Below are 15,678 nucleotides of genomic sequence, written 5' to 3' on the forward strand. Positions count from 1 at the left end.
TATACACTGCACACCTAGTCTATATAGACTGTATACACTGCACACCTGGTCTATAGGTTGTGCAGTTACTTATACTGTAGTGTTCTTCAGTGCAGTGTAGTGTATTTACTGTAGTTTATTGTACTCTACTATACTGTAGTGCAGTGAAGTGTAGCTGTACTAGAGTATTGTAGTGTACTGTCCTCCTTTCATCTGTGCGCCACCCCCCACCACCACCACCACAGAGAGTGTTGTGTAACCTGTAGGTGTGTGTGGTGACAGGTATTGCAGTTGTGGCTTTGGAGTTACACAATGGCAAAGAGGTAAGTGTGTTTGTGCAATCAGGCTGTGTGAAGCCCTCACTGTCTGCTTTCCATCATCAGGTGTGAGTGTGTGTTTGTGTGTATGTGTGTGTGTGTGTGTGTATCTGTGTGTATGTGTGTATTTTTGTGTGTGTGTATCTGTGTGTATGTGTGTATGTGTGTGTGTGTGTGTGTATCTGTGTGTGTGTGTGTGTATGTGTGTGTGGGTGTGTGTATCTGTGAGTGTGTATATGTGTGTGTGTGTGTATCTGTGTGTATGTGTGTATCTGTGTGTGTGTATCTGTGTGTGTGTGTATGTGTGTGTGTATCTGTGTGTGTGAGTCTGTGTGTGTGTATCTGTGTGTATGTATCTGTGTGTGTGTATCTGTGTGTGTGTATGTGTGTGTGTATCTGTGTGTGTGTGAGTGTGTGAGTGTGTGTTTGTGTGTGTGAGTGTGTATCTGTGTGTATGTGTGTATTTTTGTGTGTGTGAGAGTCTTTTATCTTTGAGTTCTGGTTGTGAAATATGAGACCAGAGATCATGCTGCATTAAATGCCAGACAGTTAAGCTTGTATTTATACTATACAAACATTCTGGGTGTGTTTCTGTTGTGCAAGAATCAGCTGTACAGCAAATATGATGCATTTAATTAGCAATTATCTTTTGTCTGATGTAGACTATAGCATAACATGTAGTATAGTATAGGGCCCAGACTGGAACCAGCACTGTGGGGACTATAATATAATGTAGTATAGTATATTATTAGTGTTAAAATATTAACAAGTTAAGTAACATTCTTTCTCTCTCCCTTTCTTTGTATTTTTTTATTTCTCCCTCTCTCCTCCTTCATTCATCTTCCCCATCCCCCTCTCTCTCTCCTTCTCTCCCCACCCTTCCTCTAGCCCTCTCTCCCCCTCCTTTCTCTCTCTCTCTCTCTCTCTCTCTCTCTCTTTCACTCTGTTATTCTCACACCTGTCTATTTCAGAGACTCAGCAAGTCCTGTCCCATCCCTCTATCCACTACTACTCCCCCACCTCCCCCCTCTCTTTCTCTCCCTCTGTGTCTGTCCATCTCTCTCTCAGATTCAGTCCTCTTTATTGACATGGTGAGTTCACACAGCTGTAGCCAAACCCAGCTGTGACACACACAGCGTACATTAGAAAAGACAATACATTTTGTCTCTCTCTCTGTCAAGCTCTTGCACTCCTTCCCTCTCCCTTCCTGTCTACCCTCTCTCACACTACCCCCTCTCCAACACTCCCTCCCTCTCTCTCTCTCTGTCAGGTTGTGACATGTTGAGCTGTGTCACTGGGCCGCGCCCCACTCATCTTTCTGAGCCGACCGCATTCCTACGTTATGACTGACACCCTGGGGAGAGAGAGAGAGCAAGGAGATGGGGTAGAGTGTGTGTGTGTGAGAGAGAGAGATAGTCTATATGTTAAAATCTTGAATGAATATTTGCTGTATTCACTGTACTAGGCTCCTGTTCCTGAGCACTGGGCCAGTCTGTCAGTGCTGTGGCCTCACTGATGTCTCTCTGTCCTGACAATACAGCTGTCTTGAGTTGAATCAAATTGAGAGAGAGAGAGACTTTCCTTCGACAAACTAATTACTACATTAAAAAAATGTGAAAGGAACAGAATATACAGAGATACTCTACCATCTCTCACTCCCTCCAAATGCTGCTGTGTTGTACTGAACTGACCTATTCTGTGAACTGGACATTACAGTCCATTAACACTGACTGACCAACTGGACACTACAGTACATTAACACTGACTGACTGGACACTACAGCACATTAACACTGACTGACTGGACACTACAGTACATTAACACTGACGGACTGACTGGACACTACAGCACATTAACACTGACTGACTGGACACTACAGCACATTAACACTGACTGACTGGACACTACAGCACATTAACACTGACGGACTGACTGGACACTACAGCACATTAACACTGACTGACTGGACACTACAGCACATTAACACTGACTGACTGGACACTACAGTACATTAACACTGACTGACTGACTGGACACTACAGTACATTAACACTGACTGACTGACTGGACACTACAGTACATTAACACTGACTGACTGACTGGACACTACAGCACATTAACACTGACTGACTGGACACTACAGCACATTAACACTGACTGACTGGACACTACAGCACATTAACACTGACTGACTGACTGGACACTACAGCACATTAACACTGACTGACTGGACACTACAGCACATTAACACTGACTGACTGGACACTACAGCACATTAACACTGACTGACTGACTGGACACTACAGTCCATTAACACTGACTGACTGACTGACTGGACACTACAGCACATTAACACTGACTGACTGGACACTACAGCACATTAACACTGACTGACTGACTGGACACTACAGCACATTAACACTGACTGACTGACTGGACACTACAGCACATTAACACTGACTGACTGACTGGACACTACAGCACATTAACACTGACTGACTGGACACTACAGCACATTAACACTGACTGACTGACTGGACACTACAGCACATTAACACTGACTGACTGGACACTACAGCACATTAACACTGACTGACTGACTGACTGGACACTACAGCACATTAACACTGACTGACTGACTGGACACTACAGCACATTAACACTGACTGACTGGACACTACAGTACATTAACACTGACTGACTGGACACTACAGCACATTAACACTGACTGACTGACTGGACACTACAGCACATTAACACTGACTGACTGACTGACTGGACACTACAGCACATTAACACTGACTGACTGACTGGACACTACAGCACATTAACACTGACGGACTGACTGGACACTACAGCACATTAACACTGACTGACTGGACACTACAGCACATTAACACTGACTGACTGGACACTACAGTACATTAACACTGACTGACTGACTGGACACTACAGTACATTAACACTGACTGACTGACTGGACACTACAGTACATTAACACTGACTGACTGACTGGACACTACAGCACATTAACACTGACTGACTGGACACTACAGCACATTAACACTGACTGACTGGACACTACAGCACATTAACACTGACTGACTGACTGGACACTACAGCACATTAACACTGACTGACTGGACACTACAGCACATTAACACTGACTGACTGACTGGACACTACAGCACATTAACACTGACTGACTGACTGGACACTACAGCACATTAACACTGACTGACTGGACACTACAGCACATTAACACTGACTGACTGACTGGACACTACAGTCCATTAACACTGACTGACTGACTGACTGGACACTACAGCACATTAACACTGACTGACTGGACACTACAGCACATTAACACTGACTGACTGACTGGACACTACAGCACATTAACACTGACTGACTGACTGGACACTACAGCACATTAACACTGACTGACTGGACACTACAGCACATTAACACTGACTGACTGACTGGACACTACAGCACATTAACACTGACTGACTGGACACTACAGCACATTAACACTGACTGACTGACTGACTGGACACTACAGCACATTAACACTGACTGACTGACTGGACACTACAGCACATTAACACTGACTGACTGGACACTACAGTACATTAACACTGACTGACTGGACACTACAGCACATTAACACTGACTGACTGACTGGACACTACAGCACATTAACACTGACTGACTGACTGACTGGACACTACAGCACATTAACACTGACTGACTGACTGGACACTACAGCACATTAACACTGACTGACTGGACACTACAGTACATTAACACTGACTGACTGGACACTACAGCACATTAACACTGACTGGACACTACAGCACATTAACACTGACTGACTGACTGGACACTACAGCACATTAACACTGACTGACTGGACACTACAGCACATTAACACTGACTGACTGACTGACTGGACACTACAGCACATTAACACTGACTGACTGACTGGACACTACAGCACATTAACACTGACTGACTGGACACTACAGCACATTAACACTGACTGACTGACTGACTGGACACTACAGCACATTAACACTGACTGACTGACTGGACACTACAGCACATTAACACTGACTGACTGACTGGACACTACAGTACATTAACACTGACTGACTGACTGGACACTACAGCACATTAACACTGACTGACTGACTGGACACTACAGCACATTAACACTGACTGACTGGACACTACAGTACATTAACACTGACTGACTGACTGGACACTACAGTACATTAACACTGACTGACTGGACACTGCAGCACATTATCACTGACTGACTGGACACTACAGTACATTAACACTGACTGACTGGACACTACAGCACATTAACACTGACTGACTGGACACTACAGTACATTAACACTGACTGACTGACTGGACACTACAGCACATTAACACTGACTGACTGGACACTACAGTACATTAACACTGACTGACTGACTGGACACTACAGCACATTAACACTGACTGGACACTACAGCACTGTGTTGATAAACTGCACGGAGAAAGGGAGAGGTTTTTACAGACTGGTGAGTGGGTGCCTGTGTGAGAGAGGGAGAGGGAAAGGGAGGGAGAGAGGAAGACGGCGGGAGGAGGAAAAGAGACAGAGGGAGGGCGGGTCGCTGGCTCTATCTTGCTGGCGGAGACGCACACAGACAGACGCGGACAGACGGGCAGCGCGTAGTGTTTCGTGGGTGAGACTTTTCCTCCAAATCCTCGCAGTTCTCGTACTCTTTACGGTTTACATCGGGGCTGTTTGAAGTTGCCGTTATTGTGGAGTCCGGAGAGACGCTGCAGATTGTAACTTTTCTCTCTCCCTCTCTCTCTGCGGATCTCCATTTCAGAGTCTCTGAAAGTTGGTGATCAGTGTGTTGTCAGTGTTGTGGGACAAGGGAGTCTGAAAGATAGATACTGTTGTTTCCCTTCTCTGGAGGAAAGTGTGCATTCCCTCCCTCCCTCTCTCTCTCTCTCTCTCTCTCTCTCTCTCTCTCTCTCCTGGACGTGGAAAGTGGCCGAAAACCAGTTTTGTCCACAGCTGTGCAACAGGCTGGAGTAATAGGCTACACATTGATATAACAATCGTCGTAAAAGATCTATCATTTTGCAGTCGAGGTGTGTACACTTACAGACAGACAGACACGCACAGCAGCGCAGAGCAGAAACACTGCAACCGTGAGGTAAGATACTACACCGCTACTAATCATAGTAATCACGCTCGGCATACGCGTGTTGTAGTTTGTGTACGTGTTTGGTTGACCGCCCGTAAGAGGCGTATTCGTGTGTGTTTTGCGTGTTCGTGTGTGTTTGCGTGTGTTTTGCGTGTTCGTGTGTGTTTTGCGTGTTCGTGTGTGTTTGTGTGTATTTTGCGTGTTGTCCTCCCGTCGCGCCCGCCCTTTTCTGCGAGCAGCCGAGTGCGCACTCAGTCCCCGAGCTGTGTGTCTGTCCGTGGACTCTCCTCCGTCTTTCTGTGCGTTTCGTGGCGTGAAAAGTGTTCTTCTGTCTGCATGTATCTCTCCGTGACAGTGTGTATCAACACCAATCAATGCAATTCCTTCTAGTGGAAATCTGCAAGAAGCCTTTAATCTATCTATCGCGATCTTTATTTATGAATAGATGTATGTATTTATATATTGTGGTTGTTGTGCTGCTCACTGTAATGTACTTTTCCCTGATGTGTGTGCTTGTCTGTAGAATGCCAGTATCTCTCCAACAGTAGTAGTAATTGCGATCCTGATAGCAGCAGTGTAATGCACACCACTGACAGGGGCCAGTGCAGAGGAATGTGTCCGTTGTGTTCACTGACACACCCTGATGTGCTCAGAGCTCAGCACGGTTCCCAGGGGCCACACCCCCCTGGGCCCCTGTATTGACACCGTACTGTACTGACAGTGTCTGTCTGACTGACTGGACTCTACCAGAATACGTTTTGCCAGAGCATTCGTAATCAATGTCAAACACATACTTTTGCATGCATATATTCATGGTCAACATTTACAAATAATAAACAGGTCAAATTATACAATTAGAAGTAAATTCATATTTGTTAAAAATGTAAAAAAAATAGTGTATCAAGTAATACATTATTCAATAGATATATTCTCTCTCTCAGTAGTGGCACCATGTTGGTCCTTCTTGCTGGAATCTTCCTCCTTCACATCCTCGTCATCGTCCTGCTGCTCATCGCCACCATTGACAATGTGAGTGCCTCTATACTCCCATTCCTGCACACCTGTACAGCTCTATACCTGCACACCCGCACACCTGCACACCTCTATACCCACATCACTGAACATTTGTACACCTCTAAACTTGCACACCTGTTCACCTCTATACCTGCACACCTGGAAACCTGCACACCTCTATACCCCCATTCCTACACACCTGCACACCTGTATACCTGTACAGCTACATATCTGTATAACTACACCTGTATACTGAGATGCACTGACTCTCTCTCTTTCTCTCTCTCTCTCCCTCAGGCCTGGTGGTTCACAGAGACCATGAGCACAGACTTGTGGAACCGCTGTGTGCTGGTGAATGGAGCTTGCAACTACACAGGCCTCCCCCCCAACTATCCCCAGGGTAACTGCGCTCTCACTGGGGGCAACTATGTTACCCACCACTCCCTCTGTCCCTGTTCTCTGTCCCTGTCCCTATGTGTGTAGTAACCCCTCTGTCTTTCTCTCTGTGCTGTAGAGTACCTGTGTGTAGAAACCCCTCTGTCTCTCTCTCTGTGCTTTAGAGTACCTGTGTGTAGTAACCCCTCTGTCTCTCTCTCTGTGCTGTAGAGTACCTGTGTGTAGAAACCCTTCTGTCTCTCTCTCTGTGCTGTAGAGTACCTGTGTGTGTAGTAACCCCTCTGTCTCTCTCTCTGTGCTGTAGAGTACCTGTGTGTAGTAACCCCTCTGTCTCTCTCTCTGTGCTGTAGAGTACCTGTGTGTGTAGTAACCCCTCTGTCTCTCTCTCTGTGCTGTAGAGTACCTGTGTGTGTAGTAACCCCTCTGTCTCTCTCTCTGTGCTGTAGAGTACCTGTGTGTAGTAACCCCTCTGTCTCTCTCTCTGTGCTGTAGAGTACCTGTGTGTAGTAACCCCTCTGTCTCTCTCTCTGTGCTGTAGAGTACCTGTGTGTAGTAACCCCTCTGTCTCTCTCTGTGCTGTAGAGTACCTGTGTGTAGTAACCCCTCTGTCTCTCTCTGTGCTGTAGAGTACCTGTGTGTGTAGTAACCCCTCTGTCTCTCTCTCTGTGCTGTAGAGTACCTGTGTGTAGTAACCCCTCTGTCTCTCTCTCTGTGCTGTAGAGTACCTGTGTGTAGTAACCCCTCTGTCTCTCTCTCTGTGCTGTAGAGTACCTGTGTGTGTAGTAACCCCTCTGTCTCTCTCTCTGTGCTGTAGAGTACCTGTGTGTGTAGTAACCCCTCTGTCTCTCTCTCTGTGCTGTAGAGTACCTGTGTGTAGTAACCCCTCTGTCTCTCTCTCTGTGCTGTAGAGTACCTGTGTGTGTAGTAACCCCTCTGTCTCTCTCTCTGTGCTGTAGAGTACCTGTGTGTGTAGTAACCCCTCTGTCTCTCTCTCTGTGCTGTAGAGTACCTGTGTGTGTAGTAACCCCTCTGTCTCTCTCTCTGTGCTGTAGAGTACCTGTGTGTAGTAACCCCTCTGTCTCTCTCTCTGTGCTGTAGAGTACCTGTGTGTGTAGTAACCCCTCTGTCTCTCTCTTTGTGCTGTAGAGTACCTGTGTGTGTAGTAACCCCTCTGTCTCTCTCTCTGTGCTGTAGAGTACCTGTGTGTGTAGTAACCCCTCTGTCTCTCTCTCTGTGCTGTAGAGTACCTGTGTGTGTAGTAACCCCTCTGTCTCTCTCTCTGTGCTGTAGAGTACCTCCAGGCAGTGCAGGCAAGCTCAGTGCTGGCCTGTATCTTTTCCATCCTGGGGCTGTTGGTGTTCATTGCTCAGCTCTTCACCCTGGCCAAGGGGCAGAGGTTCACCTTCTCCGGCATCTTCCAGCTCATCAGCTGTGAGTGTCAACCCCCGTTGAACAACACCACACCGCACCACAACAATACAGCACCACACCACACCGCACCACAACAATACAGCACCACACCACACCGCACCACAACAATACAGCACCACACCACACCGCACCACAACAATACAGCACCACACCACACCGCACCACAACAATACAGCACCACACCACACCGCACCGCAACAATACAGCACCACACCACACCGCACCACAACAATACAGCACCACACCACACCGCACCACAACAATACAGCACCACACCACACCACAACAATACAGCACCACACCACACTGCACCACAACAATACAGCACCACACCGCACCACAACAATACAGCACCACACCACACCGCACCACAACAATACAGCACCACACCACACCGCACCACAACAATACAGCACCACACCACACCGCACCACAACAATACAGCACCACACCACACCGCACCACAACAATACAGCACCACACCACACCGCACCGCACCACAACAATACAGCACCACACCACACCGCACCACAACAATACAGCACCACACCACACCGCACCACAACAATACAGCACCACACCACACCGCACCACAACAATACAGCACCACACCACACCGCACCACAACAATACAGCACCACACCGCACCGCACCACAACAATACAGCACCACACCACACTGCACCACAACAATACAGCACCACACCACACTGCACCACAACAATACAGCACCACACCACACCGCACCACAACAATACAGCACCACACCACACCGCACCGCACCACAACAATACAGCACCACACCACACCGCACCACAACAATACAGCACCACACCACACCACAACAATACAGCACCACACCACACCGCACCACAACAATACAGCACCACACCACACCACACCACAACAATACAGCACCACACCGCACCGCACCACAACAATACAGCACCACACCACACTGCACCACAACAATACAGCACCACACCACACCACACCACAACAATACAGCACCACACCACACCACACCGCACCGCACCACAACAATACAGCACCACACCACACCGCACCACAACAATACAGCACCACACCACACCGCACCGCAACAATACAGCACCACACCACACCGCACCACAACAATACAGCACCACACCACACCGCACCACAACAATACAGCACCACACCACACCACAACAATACAGCACCACACCACACTGCACCACAACAATACAGCACCACACCGCACCACAACAATACAGCACCACACCACACCGCACCACAACAATACAGCACCACACCACACCGCACCACAACAATACAGCACCACACCACACCGCACCACAACAATACAGCACCACACCACACCGCACCACAACAATACAGCACCACACCACACCGCACCACAACAATACAGCACCACACCACACCGCACCGCACCACAACAATACAGCACCACACCACACCGCACCACAACAATACAGCACCACACCACACCGCACCACAACAATACAGCACCACACCACACCGCACCACAACAATACAGCACCACACCACACCGCACCACAACAATACAGCACCACACCGCACCGCACCACAACAATACAGCACCACACCACACTGCACCACAACAATACAGCACCACACCACACTGCACCACAACAATACAGCACCACACCACACCGCACCACAACAATACAGCACCACACCACACCGCACCGCACCACAACAATACAGCACCACACCACACCGCACCACAACAATACAGCACCACACCACACCACAACAATACAGCACCACACCACACCGCACCACAACAATACAGCACCACACCACACCACACCACAACAATACAGCACCACACCGCACCGCACCACAACAATACAGCACCACACCACACTGCACCACAACAATACAGCACCACACCACACCACACCACAACAATACAGCACCACACCACACCACACCGCACCGCACCACAACAATACAGCACCACACCACACCGCACCACAACAATACAGCACCACACCACACCGCACCACAACAATACAGCACGATGAATTTCTAATCTGAGGAAGGCTTTGATTTTATTTTGCGGTCTGTATTTCGGAAGGAGTTGTGTCGTGTAAGCTGCCACTCACTCCTGCAAACAGAACAACATTATTAATCAGATGAGCTTTTATGATTTGGGGAAGTTGGATCAGTGCAGCATTAGCGTGCAGTAACGTCTTAGTTTTATATACTGTAATGTGCAGTATCCACACACACACACACATGGAATAAGATTGCTGTCAGAAACATTGGTCCTCCCCCAGATGTTTCCTGTTGTTCAGATGGTCTTTTCCCGGTCACACCACCTTATTTAATGTTCCCTTCTTTTATGGACTCTCCTATAGAGAATGCGTAATAATGTAATTTGCATATATTTCCCAGACTGCACCACAGCCAACATTTTAAACTTTATTCTGCAAAACGAAATATCTTAAAGATAGGGTTTAGGATATCACATGCTACAGATAAACAACCCAACGATGCGTCTTTAATAGCAGAAGTAAACCAACGTACACACCCTTACTCTGAAAGTTAAACCATGAGCTGAAATGTTACTGCCGTGGACCCGGGCCCCGCCCTGCGCTTCAGCGGGTATCAGCTCTGGCTTCTCTTCAGCGCGCACAAGCCTTTCGCCTTTTTTTTGTCAAATACATTGACCGTTTTGGGTTTAATTTAAAATGCATTAGACTTTTTTGTTTGTTTTTTATTTTTACTTTTTAATTGTTTCTTTATTTTGTCTATTGCATTTTCTGTTATCTTCAATGTATTTGACTTTTTTGTTGGTGTGCAGTTTTTGCTTTTATCACGTTTTGTTTATTTGATTTGAGCACGTTTATTTTAAAGTTTATTGTTTTAGTTTTGTTAAAAAAAAATCACAAGATTTTAAAAATTTTAAGTGATTTTAAGAATTGATATTTTAAAACGTTTTTAATCATAAGTATTAAAAATCGAATTGTTTTTATTGATGAAATGTAAAAATACTAAACCCAATAAACAGTATTTTACTAAAGACTTCCGTGGAGAGGAGCGATGATGAGTTTCTACTAATTTTTGGACGCCCTGCCTCACCGCGGGGCTCACCTTACTGGTCAATAACAGACAATACATGTGTGCGGGTGCGGGTGCGTGTGCGGGTGCGGGTGCGGGTGCGGGTCTGTACGCGACTCGGAAGGATCACAAAGCGCCGCTACACTCACCGACATGACGTCACAGGCGGAACAATTCCCCTGTACTGCTGTATTTTCAATATCAATATTATTGCTGATTAACTGATGTGGTGGAAAACAAATGGGACTTCGCTATTTCAATATCAGATTATCGTTTTGTGTCACATAAACACCCATTTGTACATTATAGCTAATGTCATAATCTATGAATAAGTGTTGCAGTATAATATAAAGGAATGACTAAATGAAATCAAGTCTGCACCGTGAAAAGCATTTGCGATGGGAATAGAAATGAGCCCACTGCTTATGTGTTCCCTGCGCCTTTGTGCATAACCCTGAGCTCAGCCTGGCCAGCCCGGCCAAGTGCTCCTCACGACAGAGAAATATGGAGGATAATCCATGTCAAAATTAAAAATAAATAAGTAAATAAATGCTGAAATAAATATCAGAATAAATAAATGTTGAAATAAATACAGAAATGTCCATTTTATTTATTTCAACATTTATTTATTTATTATTTTCTCTCTGTATTTTGGCATGGATTATCCTTCATAGAGAAACAGTGAGGGAAAACATTTTTTTTTTATCCAATTTCGATCAGCCCACCCATCTACAAAATGCTCCAATGTGCCTATGAAGGGCAGAAACCTGACAACCAACCGTGCCCCCACACACAGCCAGACAGACGCTGCTAACTTCTCATACAGAACAGAGGAGGACACACAACTACACAATTACCTATAAATATTCACATTATAGCAGAGTAAACATACACGATCAAAATTTCATCTTGAAACTATAAAAGCAAATACCCTGAAAAGTCAATTACATAAACTCGAATTAATGACATTTGCACCATTGAAATGTTGTACTGTATAGTCGAGGATGTCTGTTCCTGTCACAGTGCTTTCCAGTTGCGTTTCTAGAGCCTCATGCAGGCCGGCTGTGTGAATCGTGCCCCACACTGCTGGCTGTGCTACAGTCTGCACAGCGGCTTCACCGTGTTCCTGTTCCTGTCCTGTAAAATACTACCTCTATTGTGAGAAACAGTACTGTATCGAAACACTGTTTCACTCACTGCTGTAGGACAATTACACTCTCTCTCGCTCTCAGATGCACAAGTCCTTAAAGTCCCTTTAACTTTGGATGAATACTCGACAGAATGAAACTAGCATATAAGCTATTATAGTTTTAATGTCTTAAATAAAGTAAGTTCAAAGATATATATATATATAAAAATAAATGTTAAGTTAGGTTAAATGTTAAAATGATGGAAAACAAACCTGGGAGAAAAGATAAGTTGGTTTTCGCTGGTGGAAAATATTTGCGGCTTCTCATTACAGTGAATTCGGCTCTGCTCCCGCGCTTTCACTCCACACAGGCTTTATTACAATACCTCTATTTGTGTTTGTTTGTTTATTTACCATGATTTACTACTGTCTGTAGCCTATCCTCATTTCTTTGCATTCATACAATGATAATCCATTTATAATCCATTTATTTTATTATTTTGAAATCAAGTCATATGCAAAAACATATTTGAAGATCAGTAGGCTAAGGTTAAACTTACATAAATATTATAGCTAAACAGCTTTTTCCTTTCATTTAAAATGCATATTTTTAAAATGCAGTAAAGTGTGATTTAATTAAATTGCTCAAATCAACAAATTTACAATCATAAATTGAATTGTTGATATCAATAATTGAATTGCTGATGTCAATATAATATATATATATAATTATTTATCCTAAGGATTAAAGCTGGAACTTTGTTTCCTAATAGACCATGGGCCTGGACCCGTTTACGTTTCTGTAACCTTCCTGCTAACCTAGAAACCAGAATTTTCTTTGCATCTGTCTAGATCAGCTAGCTAGATCTTGCAACCTTTTGTGTCGCTGCAATGTAAACGCAATCTTGCGGGTATATTTCTGCAGCTAAACCTGTTTCGTAAGCGTTATTATAGACTTTTAAAAATAGCATAGCATTGCAGGTGCATTGAGTGCACACCTCAACACTACATTAAGCCACAACCCAGGCACAATATGAATCATGAACTGCTTGACTTGGCCCAACTTCTGCATCTGCTACACAAACAGCCCTGTCTTCAGACCAGTATGTACAGATTTACCACAAAAAGCTTTGACGCAATGCATCATGGTAGCTCAAGTAATGCACTCAAGCTTTGGTAATAGACGTGTCATTTCAAGAAGCCTTTAAAGGTCACTGGAGAATAATCTTAATCTAATATTGAGGTCAAGTGTAACGAGTTGTGTGTTTTTACCAATGACCAATTCATGAAGATAGAGATTTCTCTCTGAACTTGGCGAGAAATAGCTGCTTGGCATTTTGAAGAAGCATTACAATAACTGCACTTTATTATAGGCAACCAGAAGTCTCTTAGGACACACAACACTAATGCCTGCGCACTGCTGTTTGTTTATGTTGTCATACATGAAACCATCTTATAATAGCTATATTTTGTACACCGCCATCTAGTGTGTCCAGGTGGTAACTGCATATGGGCGTTAAAGTCGACGCCCTAAATGGGATTAACAGGAGCAGCTCAAACCTAGGCTACAATTCCGGCCTAAATCGTAACTGCGCATGCTCTAAAGTGCTCATAGGAGGGGCGCTGCCTCCCGGAAGCAGGAGAAGAGGGATAAAATAATATCCAGGCATTTGGCATAAGTCCTTCTATTCCATAAAATGGACATTTGCTGTGGATAATAACATAACAGTGTAAATTAATGTCAGAATTAAGCACTTAAATGTTCACAGACATTATGTTTTTTATTTGTTTCTCGTGATCTGCTAAAGTGGGGTGGCACTCCAGCGCCTCCTAGTGGACAATCACACACACATAACATCAACACAACAACACAACACACTCAGACTCAGTTAACTGTGTGTGTCATTCCGGCTCTCCCTTCACCCCTCTCTCTCACTGACACCCCTCTCTCCCTCAGGCCTCTGTATCATGATCGCAGCCTCCATCTACACGGACGTGTTCCATCGGGACGACGTGGGCTGGTACGGCCACTCCTTCATCCTGGCCTGGACTGCCTTTGCTCTCTCCTTCGTCAGCTGCCTCATCTACTTCATCCTGCGCAAGAAGACTGCGTAGAGACAAACAGGGAGGGAGGGAGGGTGAGGCGGAGGGGGAGTGAAGAGAGGGGAAAGGGATGCAGGGAGAGGGGAGAGACAGGCTAACAGATGTGGGGAAAGAGAGGGAGGGAGGGAGGGAGGGAGGGGCAGATCTTGTACAGAGTACTGTGTTGTTTCAGCGACAGACGTCTCCTCTGTGTCCGGTTGGGTTTATGTTTGTGGGCCCCTGTTACTGGAACTGTACCCAGTCTGTTGTGTGGGTTTAATACTTCTTATTTACTTTTTATTTGGTGGGGCAGAGTGAGGCACAGAGAGAGAGAGAAAGTGAGAGCGAGAGCGAGAGAGAGGGAGAGGGAGAGGGAGGGGTGTAGGGGGGTAGCTCCATATTTCTTCTTCGCTTCCATATTCTAACTGGATGGTCCAAGTTGATCATATTAGTAGATGTTCAGTCTGGCTTTTCTGTGTATTTTAAGATATCATATAAATATATAAATAAAATAATAATAATGAACGAATCAACAAATAAAACCACACGCATATTTTCCCTTGTCTGTTCAGTGTTGTTGGTCACCAGGGCAACAATTGTAATTAATTATATGGGAAATGTATTGAGGTTATCAGTGTTGTTATCATCATTATCGTTGTTGTGTATTTTGTATTTTCTGTTTGTCTGGCTGCCTGGTGTTGTAATCACAAGGGGAGAGGACTGAGTTGTGGGTTGTGTAGACAGACTCGCATTTGCGTAGATTGGGTGCTTTTTGTATCAGTGAAATAAAGAATATTTGCAAAGAAGTCATTAAGGCCGGGTTCTCGTGATTTCAATGTGTGTGTGTGAGTGTCAGTGTGGGGTGAGTTATAAATCTTATTTAACTGCTCACGTTTAACACAGTGAGTTTGTGAGTGTCTGTCAGTGTGTTAATGTCAGTGTGTGTGTGTGTGAGTGTCAGTGTGGGGTGAGTTATAAACTATTTAACTGTTCACGTTTAACACAGTGAGTGTGCAAGTGTC

The 15,678-nt window shown here is 45.2% G+C and overlaps 1 protein-coding gene across 5 annotated transcripts; it reads left to right on the plus strand.

The window, feature by feature from the left end:
• Positions 1 to 4,914: 4,914 nt before the first annotated feature.
• Positions 4,915 to 15,462, plus strand: emp1a (epithelial membrane protein 1a). Of its 5 annotated transcripts, none has more exons than XM_066707347.1 (6): positions 4,945 to 5,038; positions 5,452 to 5,521; positions 6,454 to 6,541; positions 6,824 to 6,926; positions 8,213 to 8,353; positions 14,532 to 15,462. In XM_066707347.1, the coding sequence occupies exons 3-6, from the start codon at positions 6,464 to 6,466 to the stop codon at positions 14,687 to 14,689; spliced, it is 480 nt and encodes a 159-aa protein (XP_066563444.1). In that variant the 5' UTR covers positions 4,945 to 5,038; positions 5,452 to 5,521; positions 6,454 to 6,463; the 3' UTR covers positions 14,690 to 15,462. The 5 variants fall into 5 exon arrangements, with proteins under 5 accessions (XP_066563446.1, XP_066563444.1, XP_066563447.1 ...); XM_066707350.1 differs by having other exon boundaries at positions 6,457 to 6,541; XM_066707349.1 differs by lacking the exon at positions 5,452 to 5,521 and having other exon boundaries at positions 4,915 to 5,038.
• The last annotated feature ends 216 nt before the right edge of the window (positions 15,463 to 15,678 follow it).

Source organism: Amia ocellicauda, chromosome 6 (assembly GCF_036373705.1).
Source record: "Amia ocellicauda isolate fAmiCal2 chromosome 6, fAmiCal2.hap1, whole genome shotgun sequence".
NCBI classification, from domain to species: domain Eukaryota; kingdom Metazoa; phylum Chordata; class Actinopteri; order Amiiformes; family Amiidae; genus Amia; species Amia ocellicauda.